Source organism: Vigna umbellata, chromosome 6 (assembly GCF_029865625.1).
Source record: "Vigna umbellata cultivar VRB3 chromosome 6, Vumbellata_1.0, whole genome shotgun sequence".
Taxonomy (NCBI): Eukaryota; Viridiplantae; Streptophyta; class Magnoliopsida; order Fabales; family Fabaceae; genus Vigna; species Vigna umbellata.
In genome coordinates this window covers 26,816,912-26,840,780 of record NC_142170.1, presented here as the reverse complement: position 1 = coordinate 26,840,780, position 23,869 = coordinate 26,816,912, and the positions used below count along the sequence as shown (strand labels likewise).

Here is a 23,869-nt window from a genome sequence, read left to right as displayed (position 1 = left end):
AACAATATAAAAACTTCTATATGCACTTTATTTCAGAAAATTGAGTTAAACTCAACACAAATTTAAGGTTTTTATTCTAAAAGTTTTTCATAAAAAATTGTAAAACTAAAAATATAAAATAAAAAATAATTAACTTTTTTCTTTTATTTTATTTTAATAATTTTTTTCGTGACAAATAACTGATGTAATTTAAGACATGAACTACTATTTCAAGATACATAATAATATCTAACATTAAGTATAATTTCTATCAATAATTAATATTATAATAAGTTAGAAAATATTGTGCTATCAAAATGAGTTGTAACTCTCGAGCCAACCTAGTCCACTACAGGTTAGAGTTAGGTTGAATTTGAAAAAAATGTAATTCTTTTATACTGGTTAGTTTTCAACCTGACTTACTTAGAATCCGACTCATCCGAGTTGAACCTGTGGTGAGTTGGGTTGACTCACCAACCCACCTAATTTAATTTAATTATTTATTATTTTGTGTTTCAATATTATTATTTAGCATTTTTTTATTATATTGTAAATGACGATAAAAAAAGATGTTTAAAGAGAAAAAAATATTATAGATTTTTTATTCAAGACTCTAATATTATAAATGGACAAGTGATACAAAAATTATCAATATTAAAAACTTATTTGTTTGTCTTTTGTGCTTGTTTTTGGATTACGCATATAATATTTTTTTATTTATTTTGAATTGTCTTGGGAGTTTAACATAATTTTAAAGTGAAATTTATTTATATTTGAATTAAAAAAGTTATAACTTTTTTTATTTGAAAAAAACTTATAATTAAGTAAGCTAGTGAGCTAACCCGTTTAACCCACCAACCTGTGGTGGGTCGGGACAGATTCGAATTTTTTTAACTCGCTAATAAGTGACCCGGGTTGGATTGACTCACTAAGTGACCAATCCGTAGTGAGTCGGAGAGGTCGAGCCAGGTTACCCATTTTGAGAGCACCACAAATACAACTCATTGTTTTTTTTACATAAACTAACAAAAAATAAATAAATATCAATTATTAAAATCATTTTTCGAAAATAATTCTTCTATCTCGATAAATATATCATTTATGATTTACGAGAATGAGGTCAATTAATTAATATTTCCTTAGAAATTGATAATATTAATTAACTTAATATTTTTAAAATGCTATAACTACATTATGGATAATTAATTAGCATCTATTTGAAAAGTAATTAATTTATTAACGTTAAATAATCAATAATTATAATAGTTCTCAAAATTATCCTTAAAATTATTGAGACTAACTATTTATTCCTATTTCATTACTTTCCGTAATGAATATTGTGAGAGAACAATTGTAAAATATTAATTTTTAATACATTTAATCTCTAAAAATCCCTATTCCACATATATTGAAACAATTCATACAGAAAATTTCAGTTATCAATTAAAGTCATTTAAAAATATTCAGATGAAAATATTCAATACCACACAAACAAAAGACAATTTTATAAAAGAGAAAACTAAAAAAAAGTGTTATATTTAAATTCAAAGGAAGTATAACTTTATGAAATTTTGTGAAAAAGATCAGAGAATGTTGACTTATTTACAAAATGAGATACAATATATTCAACAGAAGGTGAAAATACAAAACTCCAACAATCTTCTCAAAAGTCAAAATTTCACGTATGAAAACAAACCAAGGAACATGAACATCCAATTGTATGAACAACAAAATTCAACTGCAAAATACTGGAATGTATATACACGCAACAATGCATCCAAAAGGGGCAACACAAGCCACTCCTTCAGATAACTTCTAACAGATTAACACTCTGGGACAGTACAAAAAATATCAGCAATGTCTAAACCCTCTGGAATATCAAATTCGAACAAGTCACTGCAAAAACTATTCTTCTCTTCCTCCCCGCCACTTCTCAAATAGTTGGATGATGAATTCAACTGGTTTGGACTTGACTCAGGCGTAGGCATAGCCGAGTCATACCCCTTTTTCAGCTCTGCATTTTTCATGGAATGCGCAAAAACATGGTTACCTAACAAATCAACTTGGTTTTGTTGCAAAACAAGGTTCTCATCACCCGAAGGAGAATTTGAGCAGCTAAAGTTTTCCACGGTGCCAGAGAATCCTTCCAAACTTTGAAGCTGAGTTATGTCCAGTGGTTGAGCAACTTGGCTTTGTACGTAATTGTGTGAAGCCAAATTTTGATTCTCTAGAAGAGAGGCTGTAGCAGCAAGGTTTAACAAGCCTTGGTTGATCAAAACTTGAGCTCCTCCTAAGAAGCCTTGCATGTTAAGGGAGGGATTCAACACTGTCCTTAAAATAGATGACATGTCTAGCAGGTCAAGGCGTGGGGCATGTGTAACTGGATCAATTCCCATACGAAGAAGCCTCTTCCTAATGTGTGTGTTCCAATAGTTCTTTATTTCATTGTCAGTTCTTCCTGGCAACCTAGCTGCTATAGATGACCATCTAAGTAAACCAGAAATTAACCATATTATTGATCAGAAACTCGTACCAATCTATAATATTGAAGCTTATTAGACAGATCCTGATATATATGAAGGAAAATGGTCGTAGATAGTTCTTACTTGTTTCCCATGATACTGTGCAACTGAATAATCGTATCTTCTTCTTCTAAGGAGAATCTTCCTCTCTTAATATCAGGTCTAAGGTAATTTGTCCATCGAAGGCGGCAACTCTTGCCACACCTTTGTAGACCTGGTCAAATGTATGTGTTAGTGAATAGTAACAATCGAGTAGATAGAACAAGAAAACCGTGTATGTGTTGAAAACATGTTAGTATAAACAAAAATGGTGTTTCTCAAACTCAAGGTCAACCCAAGCAATATTTTGTTAGGAGAATTTGATATATATTACAACATTTACATCTTTTCGAAACAAAAATGATATCTTCTAAGTTAGTATGACTAATCTTTCCTATAACAAAACAATGTGTTATTGGTAAATGCTAATGAAAAGGGAGGGAGAAGGAAATAACAAACCAGCACTTTTAGGTAGGGATCTCCAATTGCCTGGTCCATGAGTCTGAATGTACTTGATGAGTTTAAGGTCTTCTTCTGGTGTCCATGGACCCTTCTTGAGTCCATTCTTGTCACAGCAAGGAGCTCTTCCCATTTTCAAAGTATATAGATGAAAAGTGGAGTACGGTGCAGGAAGGTTCCAATAAGCCAAAAGGGTAGAAAACTTAATATTTCTTGCCACAAAAAGACACAGAAAGTGAAGTTCTGTTGCTTGTGGTGATGGCTGAGACGACAATGCTTTTATAGCTGAGGAAAGCAGTGTAAGATGTTCAAAGTCAAAAGGATTTGGCGCCGACCATTTGACACATGTCTCTCTCAGGCTCAGCGAAGATACTCATCAATGCATTATGTATGTGTTATAATATATATACGTGTATTATACATACAGTAAATTGCATACACGGTTTATATACGTCATGTGTTTGATATCTTGACAAAAACAATGTCTTATCTATTAATCTAACCATTACATCGTTGCATTGGACTTGAAACCAAAAGGAGATTAACATGGTAGAAGTAGAATTATGAATCACATTTTTAGCAGATTAACAAAAGTTCATTTTCTAAAAAATTAAAGAGGTAGCATACACACTGTTAGGTACCTGAGTAACTAAACTAGCCAAATACAACCTTTCTCACTCTCTCACTCGTAACAAAATAATAAACGAATGACAATAGATGAATGAATATCTTTTATTGATGGTAATATCAACAAGGGTAAACAATAATTGGGAACATAACCTCTTTCAATTACTTTGAGAGCATAACCTTCCTCACAAGATAATAATGTGTGTCAGAAAACTCAATAATCAAAAGCATACCTTTAACCCTAGACTCTAACTTTATTTATACTAATTATTTTCCGCACATCTCTTATTAAATATTTCCCTAGAATATATCTGCATTTAATATAAATATTCCCTAGAATATATCTGCACTTAATATAAATATTCCCATATTTAATATAAATATCTCCCTATATATTATCGTAGCGTATATCCTTAATTATAAATATCTTATATTGAATATTTCCTTGAATATATATTTATTTACTCTAATTAACTTATACGGAATATTCTCTCTGCTTCCCACCGTTCGGCCTGGTCGCTTCTTGTTGTCTACCGTTCGGCCTAACCTCTCTATGCCTTCCACCGTTCGGCCTTTACGGTCAATATCGTTCTGCCTCACTTCCCTCCTATGTTTCTTCTCCTTCTTATTACCTCCCACCTTATACCCTAACATTACACCCTGCTGCAAAACAACCTTGTCCCCAAGGTTGGATTGGGGGAGCTTGATCTCATGGCTCCTTATCAATTCAGGTCTGGAGGTTTGGGTGGTGGAAATTCCTCCTCGTCCTCTGCCAATATCAGGACTCTCAAACTCCTGTCCAGGCAGTGGTGACAAGGACCAAACGGTCCCTCACACCTGATACACCTTCCCTCTTCTCTTCGTTTTATGGCTTCTGAATAAGGCATATTCCTGGTGTTTCTCCCATTATTATCACTACCTTCCTTCCGTACGGACCCCACACTCTCGGCGACTCCGGATCGGCCTGAGTTATAGTGATTGACTTCAGACCGCAATCGGCCTGGGTTGTAACGATTTACTCCAGGTCGTGTCTCCTCACCGTTCGTTCGTTCCAAAGGTGACGGGTTCTTTGTCACACTCCAATTCTCATCCTTTGTCCTGCCCTGGGCCTCCTTGGCATCCCTTGCAATTCTCATGGTGACCATCAACTCCTTCGGATACGGATCCCCTCCTGTGAGCCTGCCATAAAATACCCCATCAGTTGTGCTTCGGGTATTGCTTTCGTTTGGCCGACCAAGATTTCAAAACCTTGGATATACTCTTCCACGGTGCCTGCTTGTTTATAGGCCGCCAACCTCTCGAAGACTGTTCCCCGACTCCTTCCTCCAAATCGGTTCACCATCGCCTCCTTCAATCCTCCCCATGAACTGTCCCTGGCCTTCTCTCTCCAGAAACTGAACCAGTGTCTAGCAACTCCCTCCATGCTGATATAAGATAGGCACAACTTTTCTTCCTCCGATACTCCTTGTAGTTCAAAGAACTTTTCCACTCTATTGATCCAATTCAACGGATCAATCCCTTCAAAAACGGGTAAATCGACCCTTTTCCTCCAAATCGGCTGCTCCTCTCGGTGTCCCCCATCTAGCCCGCCATCGTCTTTCTTACCCTCCTCCTCCTTTCTCCCGTTGACAGACCCTTGACTGTCCTCCGAATTCCCCTCATGTCGTCGACCGCGCTCCCCCATCATCTTCACTAGCTCTTGGACTGTCGTCTGCAATCCGCCCATGAAGATTTCTATGACCTCTAATTTCCCTTCAATGACATTCACTCTTCCCTCCATGATGATCCGGCAGGTCGGACCAATTGTTACATACCTGAGTACGTAAACTAGCCAAATACAACCTTTCACACTCTTTCACACGTAACATAACAATAAACGAATGACAATAGATGAATGAATCTCTTTTATTGATGGTAATATCTGAATAAACAAGAGTAAACAATAATTGGGAGCATAACCTCCTTCAATTACTTTGAGAGCATAACCTCCCTCACAAGACAATAATGTCTGTCACAAAACTCAATAATAAAAAACATACCTTTAACCCTAGACTCTAACTTTATTTATACTAATTATTTCCCGCACATCTCTTATTAAATATTTCCCTAGAATATATCTGCATTTAATATAAATATCCCTATATTTAATATAAATATCTCCTCATATATTATCCTAACATATATCCTTAATTATAAATATCTTATATTGAATATTTCCTTGAATATATATTTATTTACTCTAATTGACTTATACTATATTTATTTACTCTAATTAACTTATACTGAATATTCTCTTTGCTTCCCACCGTTCGGCCTAACCTCTCCATGTCTTCCACCGTTCGGCCTTTACAGTCAATACCGTTCGGCCTCACTTTCCCTTTTGTCCACCGTTCGGCCTAACCTCTCAATGTCTTCCACTGTTCGGCCTTTACGGTCAATACCGTTCGGCCTCACTTCCCTTTTTGTCCACCGTTCGGCCTAACCTCTCCATGCCTTCCACCGTTCGGTCTTTACGGTCAATACCATTCGGCCTCACTTCCATCCTACCTTTCTTCTCCTTCTCATTACCTCCCACCTTATACCCTAACACACACTAACATATATTACTCTTAGCCTATCTATCTATATATAGAAATGTTGGTCAAAGTTGAGTATATATATTGAATTAAATGTCCAAATTAACAAAAAAGTTTTGTTTTAACTAATATCTAATTAAAAGTGTCACCATACATGTGTTCGATAAGTATAAAAGAGTGTCAGATATCAGAAACATCTGATTATAATAAGAATGATGTCGGTCCTCATATATAGAAGTAGAATTAATGTATAGTATTCTGTCTAGATTTTCTTTCACAATGAATACATATCCGTAGAATACTTGCATCCATGTACGGTTTACGCATCTCATATGGGCACATATGAAACCATGGCACGTGACGTTATAGGACAGAACAGGGTTAACGAAATTCAAAACTGAAAAGGACATGCAAGGGAGCTGACTTTTTCCATTGTAAAACCAGTGAAGAGAAGCAGGTAGAAAACGATTTTTGAACTTTTTTGCTTGACCTTACAGTTTTTACGTATTGTGTAGAATCATGGACGGTACGGTTGTTAAATCTCCTTAACAACGTTTGCAGAAAATATGCTCCACTGTTTCTCTTTCACTACACTGCTTCCTTGTGGGGTTTCGTTTGACTATGCATAAAACTTCTACAAGGGTGTGAAGGGGAGAGAAAGGTTTCAAAAAGTGACTAATATAAAACTTATCACGTTTTCTTCTTGGTGTGTACGGTGGTGTTATCTTTAACTTAGTAACATTTTTCGAAGTTAGAGGATTGTATTTCTGAATTTTAGACTTAATCCAGTGATCACGTTCAATTAATAAGAGTAATTTTTTCTTCCACTTTACATCACATGTTTTAGGTTTACTGAGTCTCCTTGTGATTTTTTTTTTAAATTACAAAAAATTAATAGATTTAAAAATAATTACATGTATGGATAAGTCGCATGATTTTATTAAAAGAAATTAGGTTATTAGGATGAAACAACTTTAATATAAAGATTTTTTTAAGTTGAACTCGTGTCACTTACTACTTCAATTTAAAATGTTATAAATACGATAATTTCAACTTTTAAAATTCTTTAAACTAAATTATTTACTTTCACACCATTTCTCCAACATATTCATGTTATCTTAATATAATTATAATTATTTTTTAAATTTATCCGCTTTGAAATTTTTTCTAAAACATTAAACTGGTGCTTTTTCCAAGAAATTAAAAGAAAACAAATGTGCTGCAAAAATTACTGTTTGGTGAAGATTACTTTTTCATTTTTTTCTTTCTATTCGATTCTGATGTAAGCGTGACGATTGTTGTTTTGGGTCAGAAAAAGGATGTTCTTTGGTCAAAAATCTTCCCACACCCACTCGTTTGTTTTTCAACTCTAATAATTTATTTCCTAAACAAAAAATTTAAAATCATTATTACTCCAATTTGGCCTTATATTGTGCAATACATTACACATTTTTGAAATGCAATTTGGAACAACATAGTTTTCCTTATCATTATCATGAAGAAAGGAAAAAGATATATAAATAACAGATTTATTATCATTATAATAACGACAATAGTACTTCTTCGTACTAACGATTTTATATAATGTCAAGAATTATGTAAGATTTTAAATTATCACTGAATAGAATTAAATCCATAATATTAAACGAATTATTAATATTTATCAATACAAAATGAATTTAAAAAATTAAATTATTCTTAATTAGCAAATTTTATATCAACATGATGAAGAGAATTAATGAATTCCCTCTGTTAAATAAAACATTCCTTATTTAATCAACTACCATTTGAGTTTTTTACTTTAGTCAATTCTGAAAAGTTTATAGTTTTGTTGTGTTAATAAAATGGTGTTATGATGTGTCACCTTCTTCTCCACAAGTTTTTGGATGAGTAGAGAAATTTCCATGGTAGGAGACCTTAAAAGGAGTAAAACAGCATCAATTACAGGTGTCATTACCTTGTCCAGAAATGAAGTCAGCCATGTGACAATTTATTTTGTTCTTCACAGCAAGTAAGGTGTTGGTTGCTTAATGCTGGCTAGCATTGCCTTATTCTGCGTTCAAAATGCTTTGAAATTAGGTCCAGATTTTCATCAACCTCTATCTAACACTGTATGATGTAGGTCAAACGTTATTTGGTTCAATGTTTTTCTACTTTCTTTCTTTAAATATTGTCATATTTTATCGCTCACATCTACAAACTTCTCCATTTTTTTCTTCTTTCGGGGTTGTTTATAGAATGAGTTAGGATAAATTTAGTTTTAATACTTAACTTGTATAAATTTTGGTATAATTATTTGGTTTAATCATATACATTGAAGATCACATATATAATAACCCGCTACCGATAGTTACTTGGCGGAAAATGAAAAGCTTGATGGCGATTGCTTCCCTGAATTACTGATCTACCATCACTTTGATGTTAGCTTCATTAAGTTCATTGTATGGATACGGTGTTTTCTCATTGGCCAATAGTTTCAAAATTGCAATCAACTTTGAAGTTTCTTTCTATGAAACTGGATCAATTAGATTTGAAAAGTATGTATTTGGGTTTTCTTAACAAAAAAAATTATGCAGAGAGTTAAGCGGTACTCTTAGTGGTTAGTTATTGACGTGAGGAAAGTTTCTTTTTTCGATGGAAAACAAATACTACGTTATTTACCGTATTTTTTTTAAGGAGGAACAATTCAACTACTAGAAATAGAGAATGATAACATTCTGAAGAGAAATGGTACTATGACATATTTTTACGTTCATTTGACACAAGATATAAAGGTAAAATGATTCAAAAAGTGTAAAGTTTTGTAATTTTTCGAGGATACTAATACATTGACACGCTCACGTGGCAAAAACATTCAATTGACACTCTATTTTTCAATTATTTCTTCCAAAATTACCCTTTCATCTTTAATAAATATTAAAAAAAAAGTGAAACCCATTGTGTCATTTGAATGTGAAAAGCAAACATGTGTGTCAAAGTATTATTTTTGTTTTTTCAAGAAAGAAAAGAGTAAAATAAAAAATAAGTAAGCGTAATGTCAAATGAATGTAAAATATTTAAGTGTGTCAAAAAATCATTTTTCTATTCTGAATCATGTTATATTAACATGTGGAATATAGTTGGAAACGAAAACTATATACCTCTTAATGAAGAGGTGTAATGAAGAGGGTGAGTTACTGATGAGAAAGAGATGGTCAGACAAAAAAAAGGTATTTTCTTATCTTCAAAGTTCACAAGTTTGAAAAAGAATATAGAAAAATTTATGGATTCAAGCGCTAAGAAAATATGTGACACCCTTATTATCACATATGAAAGATTTAATGAAGTTAAAAGAACAACCTCTATTTGTTGACCACACAATACATGTTGTTCTTCTTGCGAATATGCAAATCATGTTCAACAGATTCCAAACCATCTCAATGAGTTAAGATCACTAGGTAAGGTTTATGATAATTTTGATAATATTAACAAAATTCTATGCAACCTCTCAAAATAATAGAGACTACAAGTCATAACTCTCAAAATGTTGATCTAATAGTGACTAAAGTATATATTTTGTTAGCAGATTATAAATGAAGAACAACTCATTATGTTTATTGAAACTTTTAAACAAAAATAGAGATTTAATTAATTTTTTTTTAAAAAATGTAGACTCAATTAAATAAAATAAAATGTAAGAACCAAAATAAATAAAAGCCTAAATATAAAGACTAAATACTAATCAAGCCCTAAAGACAAAGCAAAATTAAAATGAAAATAATTAATAATCCTCTCTCCTTTCCAATTTTTTCATTTCTTATTTTTCTTCAAACAAACGTATTGACTTTATTTGTTTTTTTTTTTATTTTCTACATTTCTATTCTTGTTCACTCTATTTTTGTCACCAAACAAAGGGTAAGAGTAGTTAAGTGATGCATTCTACTTCTGCATATTCTACATTACTTTCATTGTTAGTTTGCATGCATAATTAACGCATACACTGTGGTTTCACACATTTCTTTGATTTTTTTTTCTTCTTTTAGAATTACTTTTTTGTTGTTGCATGTTCTGATCCTTAAAACTTATAAATTTGGAAAGATGGAAATGTAAATGGAGATTTTTGGAAGTCATCTTAGTGTGTATATGAAATGGGCTTGAAGAAAATGTAAAAGCCAAAATGGTTGTATTTTTTTTTTCACCATGAGTGGTGTAATTTTATATACATGTTCGAAAAGAACTCAGAGATAAAGCTACTATTGGATTTGATGATTAACCAACATTCTTCCCAATTTTTGCTTTGACAATAGTGTAATTCTTCTACAAATTGTGCTTTCTCAAAACCACCATAGCATATCATAGAGTTATAATCAAGAAGAACTATAACAGATTTTAATGGATTTAATCCATATATAACCTCAAAAGGAGAATAATAAGTTGTTAACCACTCTATTATACGAAAACTTAACAAAAAGTAAACGTTTTTACTATTTTTTTAGGTTCTTAGTAATTGTGCATCTAAATAGTTATATTGACCCTTTATGTTGATTACCAAGTTGGGAATGATGAGCAATAAAAATTAAGATTTTAATTTCACATTTTTGCATAAATGTATTTTAAAAATATTCAAGAATTTTTAATATCTATTATACATAATACTTCTTAAAAGTAATAGAGTTACCCAACCTCATTAAAGAAGAAATTTATAATATGATACACATCATCAACTTAATGACCGGAATAAAATGGACTATTTTTAAAAATCTATCCATAACCATTAAGATTGAATCATTATCTTTCCTTATTTATAAAGTACAGGGTATTTCTTTCTACACCATATCAAATTTCTTCTTGTACCCCATTTGTAAGCTTTCGGAAAGTTTGATCCAGAATAGAGGTGGAAAAAGTGTCTTCCAAAAAGACATGGGTTTTGCTCCCTCCACCACCACCACTTCTCCCTCCACCTCCCCAACCTTTTTGCAAAAAAATTTTAACTACAAAAATAACCTTTTTTATTTTAACCCTATTTATTTACTTTAAACTCAATCCTATCTTTTTACCCATTTTTACTTTTCACTGAGCCCCACCTCCCAACTCTCCTTCTCTTTCTTTTCAGATTCTTACCCCATTCCACCACATCCGTTTGTTTTAATTACAAAAATATTAATATAATAAAATTATATATTTCATATAATTAAACTAATAAATAATTTTTTATATAATTATAAAATTGTTAAAGAATACAAAAACCATATATAAAAAATATATATTGTACAAAAAACATTAAAACAAAAAACTAATTATATATAACTGCAAAATACAAAAAAATATAAATATAAACTAATAACAATAAAGATCTTCAAAAATACATTATTAAAATACATAAAAAATATATTAAAAAATAATACATCAAAACATATAAATTACATTATTAAAATATCTCCAAAATTAATATAAAAAAATAAACTAATAAAAATAAATTGGAAAATAAACATGTAACTTTAAACGGATGTGAGCATCCGTCAACGGATGTCAACATCCGTTTAAGGCAAAACAGATATCGACATCTGTTTTCCCTTAAACGGATGTTGACATCCGCTGAGGGATGCTCATATCCGTTTAAAGATTATACGTTTATTTTTTTAAGATTTATTGCGCACCTTCACGACGAATCCTTCAAGCACCACCACACCACCACCACACACCGATCTTGGCACGACTGATCAATTGCTTCCACCACCACTTGCAATCTCTCACTAAGCACATCAGCTAATGAAAGTCCACTACACTCTGAGACCACAATTCTATCACAATTAAAGAATGAGAGGAAGAAGTGGAACGTGAAAAAGAGGAAGAAGAGCACAATGAAACAATGAGGGGACATACGATAAAGAGGAAGAAGAATTGTCGTTGTATACATATAGAGGATTGGAGTGAGTAGAGGTTAAAAATAATTAACCTTAAAATTTTACTAAGAGTAAAATAGGAATGAGAAAATAAAGAAAGGAATAAAACATGAATGGAGTGGTGGAGGGAGAACGAGTGGTGGTGGAGGGAGCAACACCCAAAATATATTTTTGAAATTGATCTCGTGTGTTCCGAAAAGCAAAATCCGATTGAGGGAGTGCATAAAGAAATTTGGTGGAATGCAGGATGAAACAAATTAAAGGACGTATAATTGAACTTTAAATTTAAGCCTTTAGACAAGTGATCCACTTTTTTAAAAATATTTAAACATGTATTTTCTTTCTTAAAGGGAAAGAAAAAGCACTTGACAACGTAGGTTTAGAAATAAAATATTCTTTAAAAAGTGAACTTTTATTTATAAAAAAAACTTAAAAATTAAAATAGTAAATGGAAAATGGGTATAAAAAATTATATATCAAACTTTCATTACCCTTTCTCAAGTGTAATCAAAAGAAATTATCATTCAAAATCTCCAAAGTTTTCAAAGCCCAATCATATTCTTTAATATACCCTCACATATTTTTATGAGTTGCTCCCTTATAGATCCTTTGTGTACATAAAATCTTTTACCTTTCTAATCTAGTTGAAAATAAATTTGGTGACTATTTAAAGAACCCTAGAAAAACCCAAGATTGGTTGTCATCATTTTAATAAAATTCTTTTTATCATCAAACTTAAGAATTTTGTTCCAATCATAGTAAGTGTACTGTACGGTACGGTAAGGTTTTCTTCCAAGCTGACAGTCTGAGCCAATCATCAGGCCAATCATTCTGGCCGACCACATGGTCCAGATCGAACGACTATTCTTAAGACCGAACAGTTCTTCTTAGGCCAACACCAGGCCAAATACTCCGGCCGACTAGGCCGACCACCCATACTAACCGACCATCCCGATTGAACAGACCGCATGATTAGATTATAAATAGTAAAAGCTAATTAAAGCCCCTAATGGAGATTAAGGTGTGATTTGGCCGTCATTAGGCCGATGAAAGGTAAAATCCCATTACAACCAGTATAAATAAAGGTCTCAGGTATGACTTCAGACCTGGATACAATATATACATGCATTACTTACCACTCGGTTACATTACTAACTTGAGCGTGTTTGACAGGTGCTCGCCCGCCAAGGTGCGTTCGCCCGGTATGTAGCGTTCACAATGTTCGTCCGCCCCATCTTTAGCGTCTACCCAATCTTCAATACTACCAGGAATGTTTTAAGGGATCTCCACACCCTAACCGAAACATTTTGGCCTCAGAAGAACGTCAACTCAAACTTTCGGCCTCTTACACTCGGCCTCGTATACCCGACAACTCAATCTTGTCTACTTGGCCACTTGGCCTTGTTCGCACGATCATTCGGTCTCCACTTTTCGTCCTCTCGACTTCCCTTGCTCAGTCATTTGGCTTTTCAACCTCTTAGCCAAGTTTGGCCTCTAGCACCCGACCGATCAACCTCCAAGGTAATTCCTCGAACCTAGCCTCACAGGTACCTAGCCAAATTTGGCATCAACCATTCGGCCTTTAGAGGCCTCAATATTCTCGGTCACCACGGCCTCAACCAATCGGCCTTCATAGGCCTCGACCGTTCGGCCACTGCTTGGCCACTACTTGGCCTTAACTTGGCCTTCTCGGCCTCACCTCCTCGGACTTCAAAGGCCTCAACTCCTCGGCCTCTACAGCCTCAACCGTTCAGCCTTGAAATGGTTTCAAGCTTTCGGCCTCTAAAGGCCTCAACCGTTCGGTTGTAGTAATCAGGTACTTTCTTAAACCAGGTCTCCAGGTACATGGTGAAAATTGGCATCAACGTCAGATCATTTGGTCGTACGGTCTCAACGTGGCCTTCTCGACCTCAACTTCTCGGCCTTCAAAGGCCTCAAATCGGCCTCCGCGCCTTCAACCGTTCGGCCACTGCTTGGCCTCAACTTGGCCTTCTCGGCCTCAACTCTTCGGCCTTCAAAGGCCTCAACTCCTCGGCCTCTGCGGCCTCAACCGTTCGGCCTGGAAATGGTTTCAAGCTTTTGGCCTCCAAAGGCCTCAACAACTTGGCTTCTTCGGCCTCACTTGATCGGCCTCCTCGACCTCAACTTCTCGGCCATCACAACCTCGACCTCTCGTTCATAGCCTAGCCTCAACTTTTCGACCTCGAGTGGCCTCGATCATTCGACCATCCATTGGTCTCAACTTCTCGGCCATAACTTGGTCTCAACTTCACGACCTCTATCGTTCAGCCTCAACTTGGCCCCTGATGGCCCCAAATTCTCGACCTCCCAAAGGCCTTAAATTCTTGGCCTCAAATGGCCTCAACAAAGCACAACTCTTTATCTTCCATCCGCTCACCAACAAGCGAAGATGACTTAGAAACAAAGGCCAACCAGGGCAAACGTCCTTTCTAGAAAGGTCATCTACTAAAACCCTTCGCATCATTAACATCATACTCGGGCTTGGGGGTTGATGTACTGTACGGTACCCAGGGTACCGTAAGGTCTCCTTCCGAGCCGACCACATGGTCCAGACCGAACGGTTCTTCTTAGGCCAACACCAGGCCAAATACCCCGGCCGATCAGGGCGACCACCCATACTGACCGACTATCCTGGCCGAACAAACCGCATGATTAGATTATAAACAGTAAAAGCTCATTAAAGCCCCTAATTGAGATTAAGGTGTGATTGGGCCGTCATTAGGCCGACGAAAGGTAAAAACCCATTACAACCAGTATAAATAAAGGTCTGAGGTATGACTTCAGACCAGGATGCAATATATACATGCATTACTTACCGCTCGGTTACATTACTAACTTGAGCGTCCGAGTGCCTTTGACAAGTGCCCGCCCGCCAGGGTGCGTTCGCCCGATACATAACGTTTACAGTATTCGTCCGTCCCATCTTTAGCGTCTACCCAATTTTTGATACTATCAGGAATGTTTTAAGGGATCTCCACACCCCAACCGAAACCGTAAGCAAGGTGTGTTTCCTTAAAAGAACATCAACAACCATATGTGATTTTCTCTGCTTACGTTTGATCATAGAATTGTTCAGTGTACTCTACCTATTTTGTATTTTTCTGCATTGTCATTTTAAATATTCAAGAATCGTGATTTACTTTCACAAGAAATACTGCTATTAATTGTACAGGGCTTTAGAAAAGGCATATGGTCTTATTACAGATATAGCACTCGATAACATCATAAAAATAGTAAAATTAATTTAAAAAAGTAGTTTTATATTAAATATATAAATCAATTCTATAATATGTTCAATTTACTATTTTGTTCTTTATCTCATCTTCTTATTCTCAACGATAATGTAATATATTAGATGTCATGCCAATATGATAAGTGACCCTTTATATTCTGATAACACCATATTATAAGTGTAATATCATTAATTAACAGCAGTAAGACTTTTTCAATGATCAAGAACTAAAATTTTATACAACAATATCAAAATAACAAAAGAAAAGGACAAACAATAAAAATCAATATATTAGAAAAATAATATTATGCTTTTGAGTATATATCTGTGTCTCTACTTCAGTCTCTTTTACCCGTATACCCCACTGGGATCCCAAAAAACCAAACAAACACGTAAACAAGAAACCTCGTAGTTCCTTTCCAACGCTGTCATTGCCTTTGCACACAGTTCAGGTCAACTCGACTTTTTATCTCAACTTTATGCTTTGCATTCTTCATTTCTATTCTGCTCACACTCCCAATTCCAATTTTCACCATTCGCCCCATCAAATTCCCAAACTGAATTCGAACATAATCGGAGGAACATAGCAGCGACGTCACGTGACTTTCGCCTCAATTTGTTCGTCTCTCTGTGCTGCTGCACGTGAGATGGCATCAAACCAGGCAATGGCTTCTTCTTCCTTCATCAGCAACTTCATAATTCCCGACCACATTCTCGTACCGGGCTCTCACGTTGGAAATGAGGGCCACCAGCCTGAGTGTCCCGTCCTCGTTTTTGTCAACTCCAGGAGTGGCGGTCAACTCGGAGGAGATCTCCTCCAAACCTATCGCAATTTACTTAATCCAAAACAGGTTGATAATTAACCTCACATTGAATATCGTATCTAGAAAATTAACTGTTGGTGTTCTATTCTGACGTGTTTGTGATTGGTTGACTTTTTGATGAGTTTGGATCTCTTCCTGTAACATTTTTTGCAGTGAGATTTTAGTCTGGGAACTTATGAAAGAAATTTAAATAGTAGAATAAACGGGTTTGGGATTTTGATGGTGGAGATTTTGAATGAAGAAAATTCAAGTGAATATTCTCGTATGGGCGTGAAATATTAGCCATTGATTTTCGCGTCAAAACAACTTATATTAATAATTGACTTTCTCGTGTTGACATGCTTTAATTTACCCTTTTAATTATTGTCTGGAGACCATAATTGATTCTGGAATCTAAATTCACATCCAAAAATTGAAAAAATGGAAGCAAGTATTTGTTGCTTTGACTTTCAACATGGAATTGGAATTGGAATCGGAATCAACTATGGAAGAATTGAATTTAATCCAAATACACCCTTAAGTGAGCTGCTCAATTCAGAAGGGTCTGATCCTTGAAGTTTATCAAGTTGTTTTGATTCGAGTGACTTTTGGTTTACACAATCTATCTTATCTCAGTGGTGAACAAGAAAATTAGTCGTTGGTGTTCTGTCACATATATGATTTATTATGGATGTTGATATTATTATCAACAACTAATAAAATTTACTTTACCTTTTGAATTGAGTAGCTCGCTTTAGAGAAGTCAGGTTATTAAACTCATGAAGTTCTAATTTTTCAGGTTTTTGATTTGGGGGAGCAGGCGCCTGATGAGGTTCTCAGAACGGTGTATGCTAATTTGGAAAGCCTTAATCTGCAGGGTGATCACTTTGCTAAAACGATCATGAAGAAATTGAAGTTAATTGTGAGTTTTTATGAGAAAAAATATTTAATGGGTAGTAGCTTTTTATTTTGTTTGTGAAGAAATTTAATGCTTGTGGTCTTTGTTTGAGTTTCTGAGATGTATCTTGACTTTAGGTTGCAGGGGGTGATGGAACAGCAGGCTGGCTTCTTGGAGTTGTTTGTGATCTCAAATTATCTCACCCTCCACCTATTGCCACTGTGCCACTGGGCACAGGGAATAATCTGCCTTTTGCGTTTGGTTGGGTAGGAAAAACATACAGTGAAACTTTATAGTGCATGTAGAATACTCTACCTGTTTTTTCACTGTCATGAACTTCATAGTATTAGATCTACAGTTTTATATGGAAAGTTTTTATTTTGCCAATTCTTTGTTTGATTGGATATACTTTAATATGGAGCATATTATTATGTTGGCATATTCCTGAACTTCTTACCTTTTCTTCCTAATATTATAGCCGTTTGTTTCCTGTATATATAAAGATTTCTAGCTCCTTTAATGTTTTTCTATTTATGGTAGAAGTTAGGAAGTTTTCAACAGTCATTGACTGTAAACACATTTTTTATGCGTTACAGGGGAAGAAGAACCCAACAACAGATCAAGGATCAGTAGAGTCATTTTTAAATCAAGTCATGAAGGCAAAGGAAATAAAAATTGACAAGTAATGTTGTCTGGGTCTAGTATTTAATTTTTGAGATTATTTTATTATTCTTATACCTAGATGGCTGACATTTAGATTAATGTCATTTTTCTTAGTACAATACTCCTATTTCCTTATAATTGATATTCGATAAATAAATTTATGTGACCAGGTTATGATTCCTGGTTTGATTGTTTGCATGGCTGAATGACAGTATAGTTGCGAATGGCAAAGCTGTGTATAGATGTAGACATGTTGATTTTGTAATAAATCCAAATTGAAAACTAGAGCTTTTTGTTTTAATCGATTCATTGACACTACTGCAATGTGTTTTCTTAGACTTTGAGCTACTTCACAAGTTCAGTCCTTATGCCCCTTGATCCAGAGCAAATAGATGAATGTTTAACACATTTTTTATTCAGTTTCTGCATACATTCTACAAAATGCTGTTTTCTGATAACTTTTTCTTCACTTCCCTAACCTTCAGCTGGCACATTCTCATGAGAATGAGAGCTCCTAAAGAAGGTTCCTGTGATCCAATTCCACCACTTGAGCTACCACATTCTTTGCATGCCTTCCATCGTGTATCTGAAGCAGATGAGCTTAATAGGGTAAGACATTCCATGAGTCACTAAATACTATTTCACAATCTTCTGAGAAAAATACCTTAATTTTTTTTGTGTTTTGCAATGAAAGTTTTATATGCTTCTTTTTCTAGTGACTCGAACCTCACTTTTTAACACATTATTTTCAACATTATTCCATTTGGGTCCCATTAAATAGAGATTAGGACCTTGTTATTTGGGGGACTCTGCTCAAAAGTATAATAAAATCTTCTGCTGATATTATTGGGTTTCCTATTTTGTTTTAATATTGAGTTCAGTTATTGAAACTGAGGAATGACGGTTCTTGTCAAAGAATTTTTGTGCCGCCCTCAATTTGAATTTTGAATTTTTAAAGGATGTTGTTAACTGCTTTTCAGGAAGGTTGCCACACGTTTCGTGGGGGATTTTGGAATTACTTCAGTATGGGTAAGTAAGAATAGTTATTCCTGACTCTTCTGTGGCTAAACTTCATGGACTCTAAAAATGTTTTCCACTTATGGAAGAATATTATTAGTTGATTGACACTTTCTTGCATTAATTTGGCCTTTTCCATCCATTGATCTCTTATAGATTAGGTTTTAGCAAATAATGACACTGCAAGTTCCAATATAAATAAATGTACACAGAAAACTTGAACTATAAGGTAAATGTGAAAATGTACTAATATATTAAGCAAATCTTCCTATTAAATTAAATTCATTGATTGTCAACTGCATTGCTATTTTTCTTGTTTATAGCCTGATTACTTTTATCTTTTCTTAGAATGTTTAGATGGTTGATTATATTGGAGGAGTTTTATTTATGGGTTAAATATGTTTTTAGTCCCTAAACTATTGGCCATTTCTGGTTTTCGTCCCTCTTTCAAAGTAAGGTACAATTTGGTCCTCATTCTTTTCGAAACGTTCGTTTTAGTCCTCGGAATTTTGGTTTTAGTCCTCATTTGTTGCTAAATGAGGACCAAATATTTAAACAGTCTTTAGTTTTCGAGGACTAAAACGAACGTTTCGAAAAGAATGAGGATCAAATTGTACCTTACTTTGAAACAGGGACGAAAACCAGAAACGGTCAATAGTTTAGGGACTAAAAACATATTTAACCCTTTATTTATCTGTCCTACTTTAGTGCTTGTTAAATTATCACCCACTGTTGACTGTAGGAATGGATGCTCAAGTGTCTTATGCATTTCATTCAGAACGAAAGAAGAATCCTGAAAAATTCAAAAACCAGTTGGTTAATCAGGTATGCAGTTGTTCCTTCAGTGCTATAATTATATGCTAAAATAATGTGCAGTTGGTTGATGACAGTATTTCTTTGACTTTCTCACTCTTGAAAGGAAAGGAAGAGATATGTACTCTTGTTCAGAAATTTTTAAAAACTGATATTCTGGTCTTGATTTGAATGCACTCGTTAGACTACTTATGCTAAGCTTGGATGCTCACAAGGATGGTTTCTTACTCCTCTTTTGCACCGTGCCGATAGGTCAGTTCATTAAAACCTGTCATTGTATGCATTTGTGAAATATGCGAGAACCACTTATCAACACTTAACATGGAACCCTGATGCTTTGACCATATATTTTTAAGCCATCTTCATTCTATTGCAATTTTTCCTATCTTTCTTAATAGGTCTTAACTTTTAAGTGTGCTGAATTTTTCTAGATTTCCAAGATCTTTATCCAAGTATGTATTTGGTAATATTTAAGTGCATTGCTTAGACCATTTAAGACAATGAAAGGGAATAAAGATTTATTCAGGTTTTTTCATCAGTAAAACAGACACATTTGTAGCTTTGATCATGTGTTTCCTTTCCTATACTTATATTCATTTTTAGAATCGTGCAACAAAATATTTATGTTTCGACAAAATCAAGAGGGGTGAATGAAAAGTTTTTCAAAACCCTTTCTCACAAACATGGAGAGTTTATCTAACAGTCACAACTCTAAACCTTTGAATGAAAAGTTCTTCACAATTAGGTTTAGCCAAATATATATAGACTTTCTCTTTCAAAAATTAAGTCAAGAACCTAGAGAGTCAAGTTACAACTGCTGCTGATAATGGGTTATATCAAAGGATAATTGATTATCGTAGAAATTTTTTCAAAAAACATTTTCTGACTATAATAATCTATTACCAGAAATGAATAATCGATTATCATGTAGTCTTTTTGTGTAAAACTGGATTTCATTTGCATAATTGATTATCATTCACATACTTTTTATGAAAAATAAAACTTTCCTTGAGTGATTTTGTGCATGCCGCTTTGTGATTCTCTAAGCTAAGTCCTATACATAATTTATTCACTAGTATGACTTATTACAAAAAATTAAGAACATACATAAATATAATACAAGCCTTCCAATATCTTTTGTCATCACTTTGAGTTCTTGGATTTGCTTTTATCATCATCAAAATTTACTCTTAATACTGATCTTCATGATCTTCTTCTTTTGCCTAAAATATTCATATAAACACCTTTGTAACTTTGATCAATTAGTTAGAATGATTTTGAGAAAAAGCCGATCTTGCACCTTGTTGACTTCTTTAAAATTTTAAAAGCTCAAGCATTACATATAAGAGTATCTGGTTCAATCCCAAAGCATGATAATGTATCACTGATTTTGGAAAAATTATGGTAATATTGAAAAACAAAAGAACCAATGATGGAGTATCTCATTCTAGTGCAAAAACTTAACTTTGAGGCCTTGCTCAAGGTATATATGAAGGACTAGATGAAAATAATATAGATGACCTTAAAGTAAAGGTTGACATCTGTATGCAATTCTACTTTGATAACAAGTCAGCCATAAGTATTGTTTATAATCCGGTACACATGATAGGACCAAACATATTGAAATCAACATTAATTTCATCAAAGATAATCTTGACATAGACCTTGTGTTACAACTCACGTTGACTTCTAATATGAAACTTTTTCACTAAGGGGTTTTCTCATGATAGATTTCAAGATGTCATATACAAGTTGAGAATGATCGATATTCATTAATCAACTTGAGGATAAATGTTTTAAATAACTAATTATTAGGAGAAAAATATCCTTAGTATCTTTATATTGATCAGAAGACAATATCTTTTGAATCCTTCTATTCATTTCAATCAATTTTTATTTCTTTATTTTAGAGGGTTTGAATGTTATAAATAGAGGTGGTGATAATGTAATGTATGTGATTGTTAAGAATAAAATAGTTTTATTTTATTACATAGTTCAAGTGTATCATTGTAGATTCCATAATTGACCCATGTCCACTTTTACATTTACAAGGTAGCTTCCCGACCTTTTAAAAGTTTGTTTTTGGCGTGGCGGTAATGCTGGTCATGGTGGCCACTCACCAGTGATTTGGAACTAGCAAGCATTTGAAATAAATATTGGCACTATATCAGAATAATAGCGCTCTGCTATTTCAAAAGTCCAACTTTATTTAGTTGTGGTCAATTAGATAACAAATATGGTAAAACAAAACTTAATGGTATCCTATATTTGGTTTGCTTATGTCTGTTGAGTCTTGTGTATAATTCGGTCCATTTATCAGAGCGTACCATTGACAATGATACATGTTGAAACAAAACGTGATCAGCACTCATAAGCTGAGGATTGTTTAAGATTGTTTTTCCTTTTCTTGTTTAGTTTGTAAAATTCATATGTAGGATGGATTGCAACAGTGTTTGATAAAGGAGATTCAGAGCATTTCTAGTAATTTAAACAGTGTTTTGTATGCTAGTTTAATAAAGCATGCATTTGTACCTACCACATAAAGCTAATCTAATCTGCTTTCTAATGCAGGAACATAGCACAACTGGCTAAAGTAAAATTCATGAAAAGGCATGGTGAATGGCAAGACCTACACATACCTCCTAGGTAAATCATTTTATATATTTAGCCATATATTTAAGGGAAACATTTAAACGCTAAGATCACAAAAATAAGGTTATTTAAAGAATAGCATTTTCAACTAGCCGAAGATCAAACTTTCAAGAGACAATCAATTGCTGTTTATAATAATTTTTCAGAACTAAATTGCTTTAAAGGTGGTTGCTATTGTTTTTTGGACTCACATTGGAAACTTATTGTACGTAGATGTTTTATAAACGACCAGATAAATTATAAAAATTTACTTTTACTGCATCCCCTCTGTTGTCTTCTGCGTGCTGCATATGTTTACTTCCTGAATAACGCCTAATATGACATTTTCCATTGAATGTACAGTATCAGGTCAATTGTATGTCTTAACTTGCCCAGCTTTTCTGGTGGACTAAATCCATGGGGTACACCTAACAGGAGAAAGCAGAGTGACGTAATTTCCATATGCTAATGCTGCAGTTTTTATGTATTTTGCGAAATATTTCTTACCTGCTAGTTTTGAGATTAAGTACTAGTGGTGAATATATAATACTCTCATGCTAGTTTTCTGTTTTCTGTTAGAAAACTAAGGTTTCTTGATTGAATACAGAGAGATTTGACACCACCATTTGTTGATGATGGCCTACTAGAAATTGTTGGTTTTAGAAATGCGTGGCATGGCCTTGTTTTATATGCTCCAAAAGGACACGGAACGCGTCTTGCTCAGGTATATGTGATACGATAAAATAATGGCTATAAGATTGTTGAAAAAATGTTAAATAGCAGTTTTTATCTGGCCTATTCCTTGTTCATTAGGCACACAGAATCCGTTTTGAGTTTCGGAAAGGTGCTGCCGATCATACATTCATGAGGATTGACGGGGAGCCTTGGAAGCAACCCCTTCCGGTTGATGATGATACAGTTGTGGTTGAGATTTCTCACCTTGGCCAGGTTAGCATGCTATCTACGGCTGATTGCAAGTCTAAAAGTATGTATGATCCTTTATCACCACGCCATGAGGTTGAGGAAGATGACAGTGATGAAGATGCCTCTCCATCAGAGGAATTTCGGAAGTTTGGTGCAGCAGATACATTTAAAATCCCATATGACATTGACCCTTCTCGTCTTAGTTAGCTCCCTCATTATTAAGACAATTATGGTGTTATGCAGCTCAAATTTCCTATTAATTAGTAGTAGTTAACCCCTTACAAATATCTGTGGCTTTTATCAATGTGAAAATCATTATTCTCAATTCTTGAAGCATTATGACAGTAAACAGGATAAATGTATTGGGATGATGGGATACAACAATTGCAGTTGTAATACATAATTTCAAGTAGACTGCATGTATAAGGGCTAATTTTGACCTGAGATTATGAAAGTATTCAGGAAACCGGCATGCGCATATTAGGGCAAAATGATTTTATTAGAAGAAAAATCAATCTATTCTTGGGAATTTCTTCTTGCACCCGGATTTGTTTTTCCTGCACCCTTGTGTTTTTTTTTTTTTAATTTCAATTATACTCTTGATGTAATTATAGTTTTGATATATAATCATAAATATTTTGGATTGTATAATCTATAATACATATTTAAAAAATAATCTGTAATGTAAATTATGTTTTTGATTGTATAACGTGTAATTTAAATTTGAAAGACAATTCAGAAATATAAATTATATTCGGGATTATTTGAAATAAATTTTTTTAT

General features: G+C 33.9%; 2 protein-coding genes across 2 annotated transcripts; one reads left to right on the top strand and one right to left on the bottom strand.

Moving 5' to 3' along the window:
- Window positions 1-1,690: 1,690 nt before the first annotated feature.
- On the bottom strand, window positions 1,691-3,233 carry LOC124827658 (transcription factor MYB41-like). The gene is made up of 3 exons (XM_047300766.2): window positions 3,000-3,233; window positions 2,586-2,715; window positions 1,691-2,466 (listed from the first exon to the last, which is right to left on the bottom strand). The coding sequence occupies exons 1-3, from the start codon at window positions 3,130-3,132 to the stop codon at window positions 1,803-1,805; spliced, it is 927 nt and encodes a 308-aa protein (XP_047156722.1). The 5' UTR covers window positions 3,133-3,233; the 3' UTR covers window positions 1,691-1,802.
- A 12,469-nt stretch (window positions 3,234-15,702) lies between these two features.
- LOC124827729 (diacylglycerol kinase 5-like) lies at window positions 15,703-23,627 on the top strand. The gene is made up of 12 exons (XM_047300853.2): window positions 15,703-16,188; window positions 16,940-17,062; window positions 17,176-17,304; window positions 17,635-17,720; window positions 18,187-18,310; window positions 18,682-18,730; window positions 19,461-19,543; window positions 19,716-19,783; window positions 22,103-22,177; window positions 22,526-22,613; window positions 22,770-22,886; window positions 22,976-23,627. Exons 1-12 carry the CDS (start codon window positions 15,985-15,987, stop codon window positions 23,291-23,293), a joined length of 1,464 nt encoding a protein of 487 aa, XP_047156809.1. The 5' UTR covers window positions 15,703-15,984; the 3' UTR covers window positions 23,294-23,627.
- Window positions 23,628-23,869: the final 242 nt, after the last annotated feature.

Coding starts and splice junctions, on each gene's coding strand:
- LOC124827658 (XM_047300766.2), bottom strand. CDS start 3,132: ATGGGAAGAGCTCCTTGCTGTGACAAGAATGGACTCAAGAAGGGTCCA. Junction 2,716..2,999: donor ATCCCTACCTAAAAGTGCTG/GTTTGTTATTTC, acceptor ACATTTGACCAG/GTCTACAAAGGTGTGGCAAG. Junction 2,467..2,585: donor CACAGTATCATGGGAAACAA/GTAAGAACTATC, acceptor TGGTTTACTTAG/ATGGTCATCTATAGCAGCTA.
- LOC124827729 (XM_047300853.2), top strand. CDS start 15,985: ATGGCATCAAACCAGGCAATGGCTTCTTCTTCCTTCATCAGCAACTTC. Junction 18,731..19,460: donor TTGGAATTACTTCAGTATGG/GTAAGTAAGAAT, acceptor TGTTGACTGTAG/GAATGGATGCTCAAGTGTCT. Junction 22,178..22,525: donor GACCTACACATACCTCCTAG/GTAAATCATTTT, acceptor TTGAATGTACAG/TATCAGGTCAATTGTATGTC.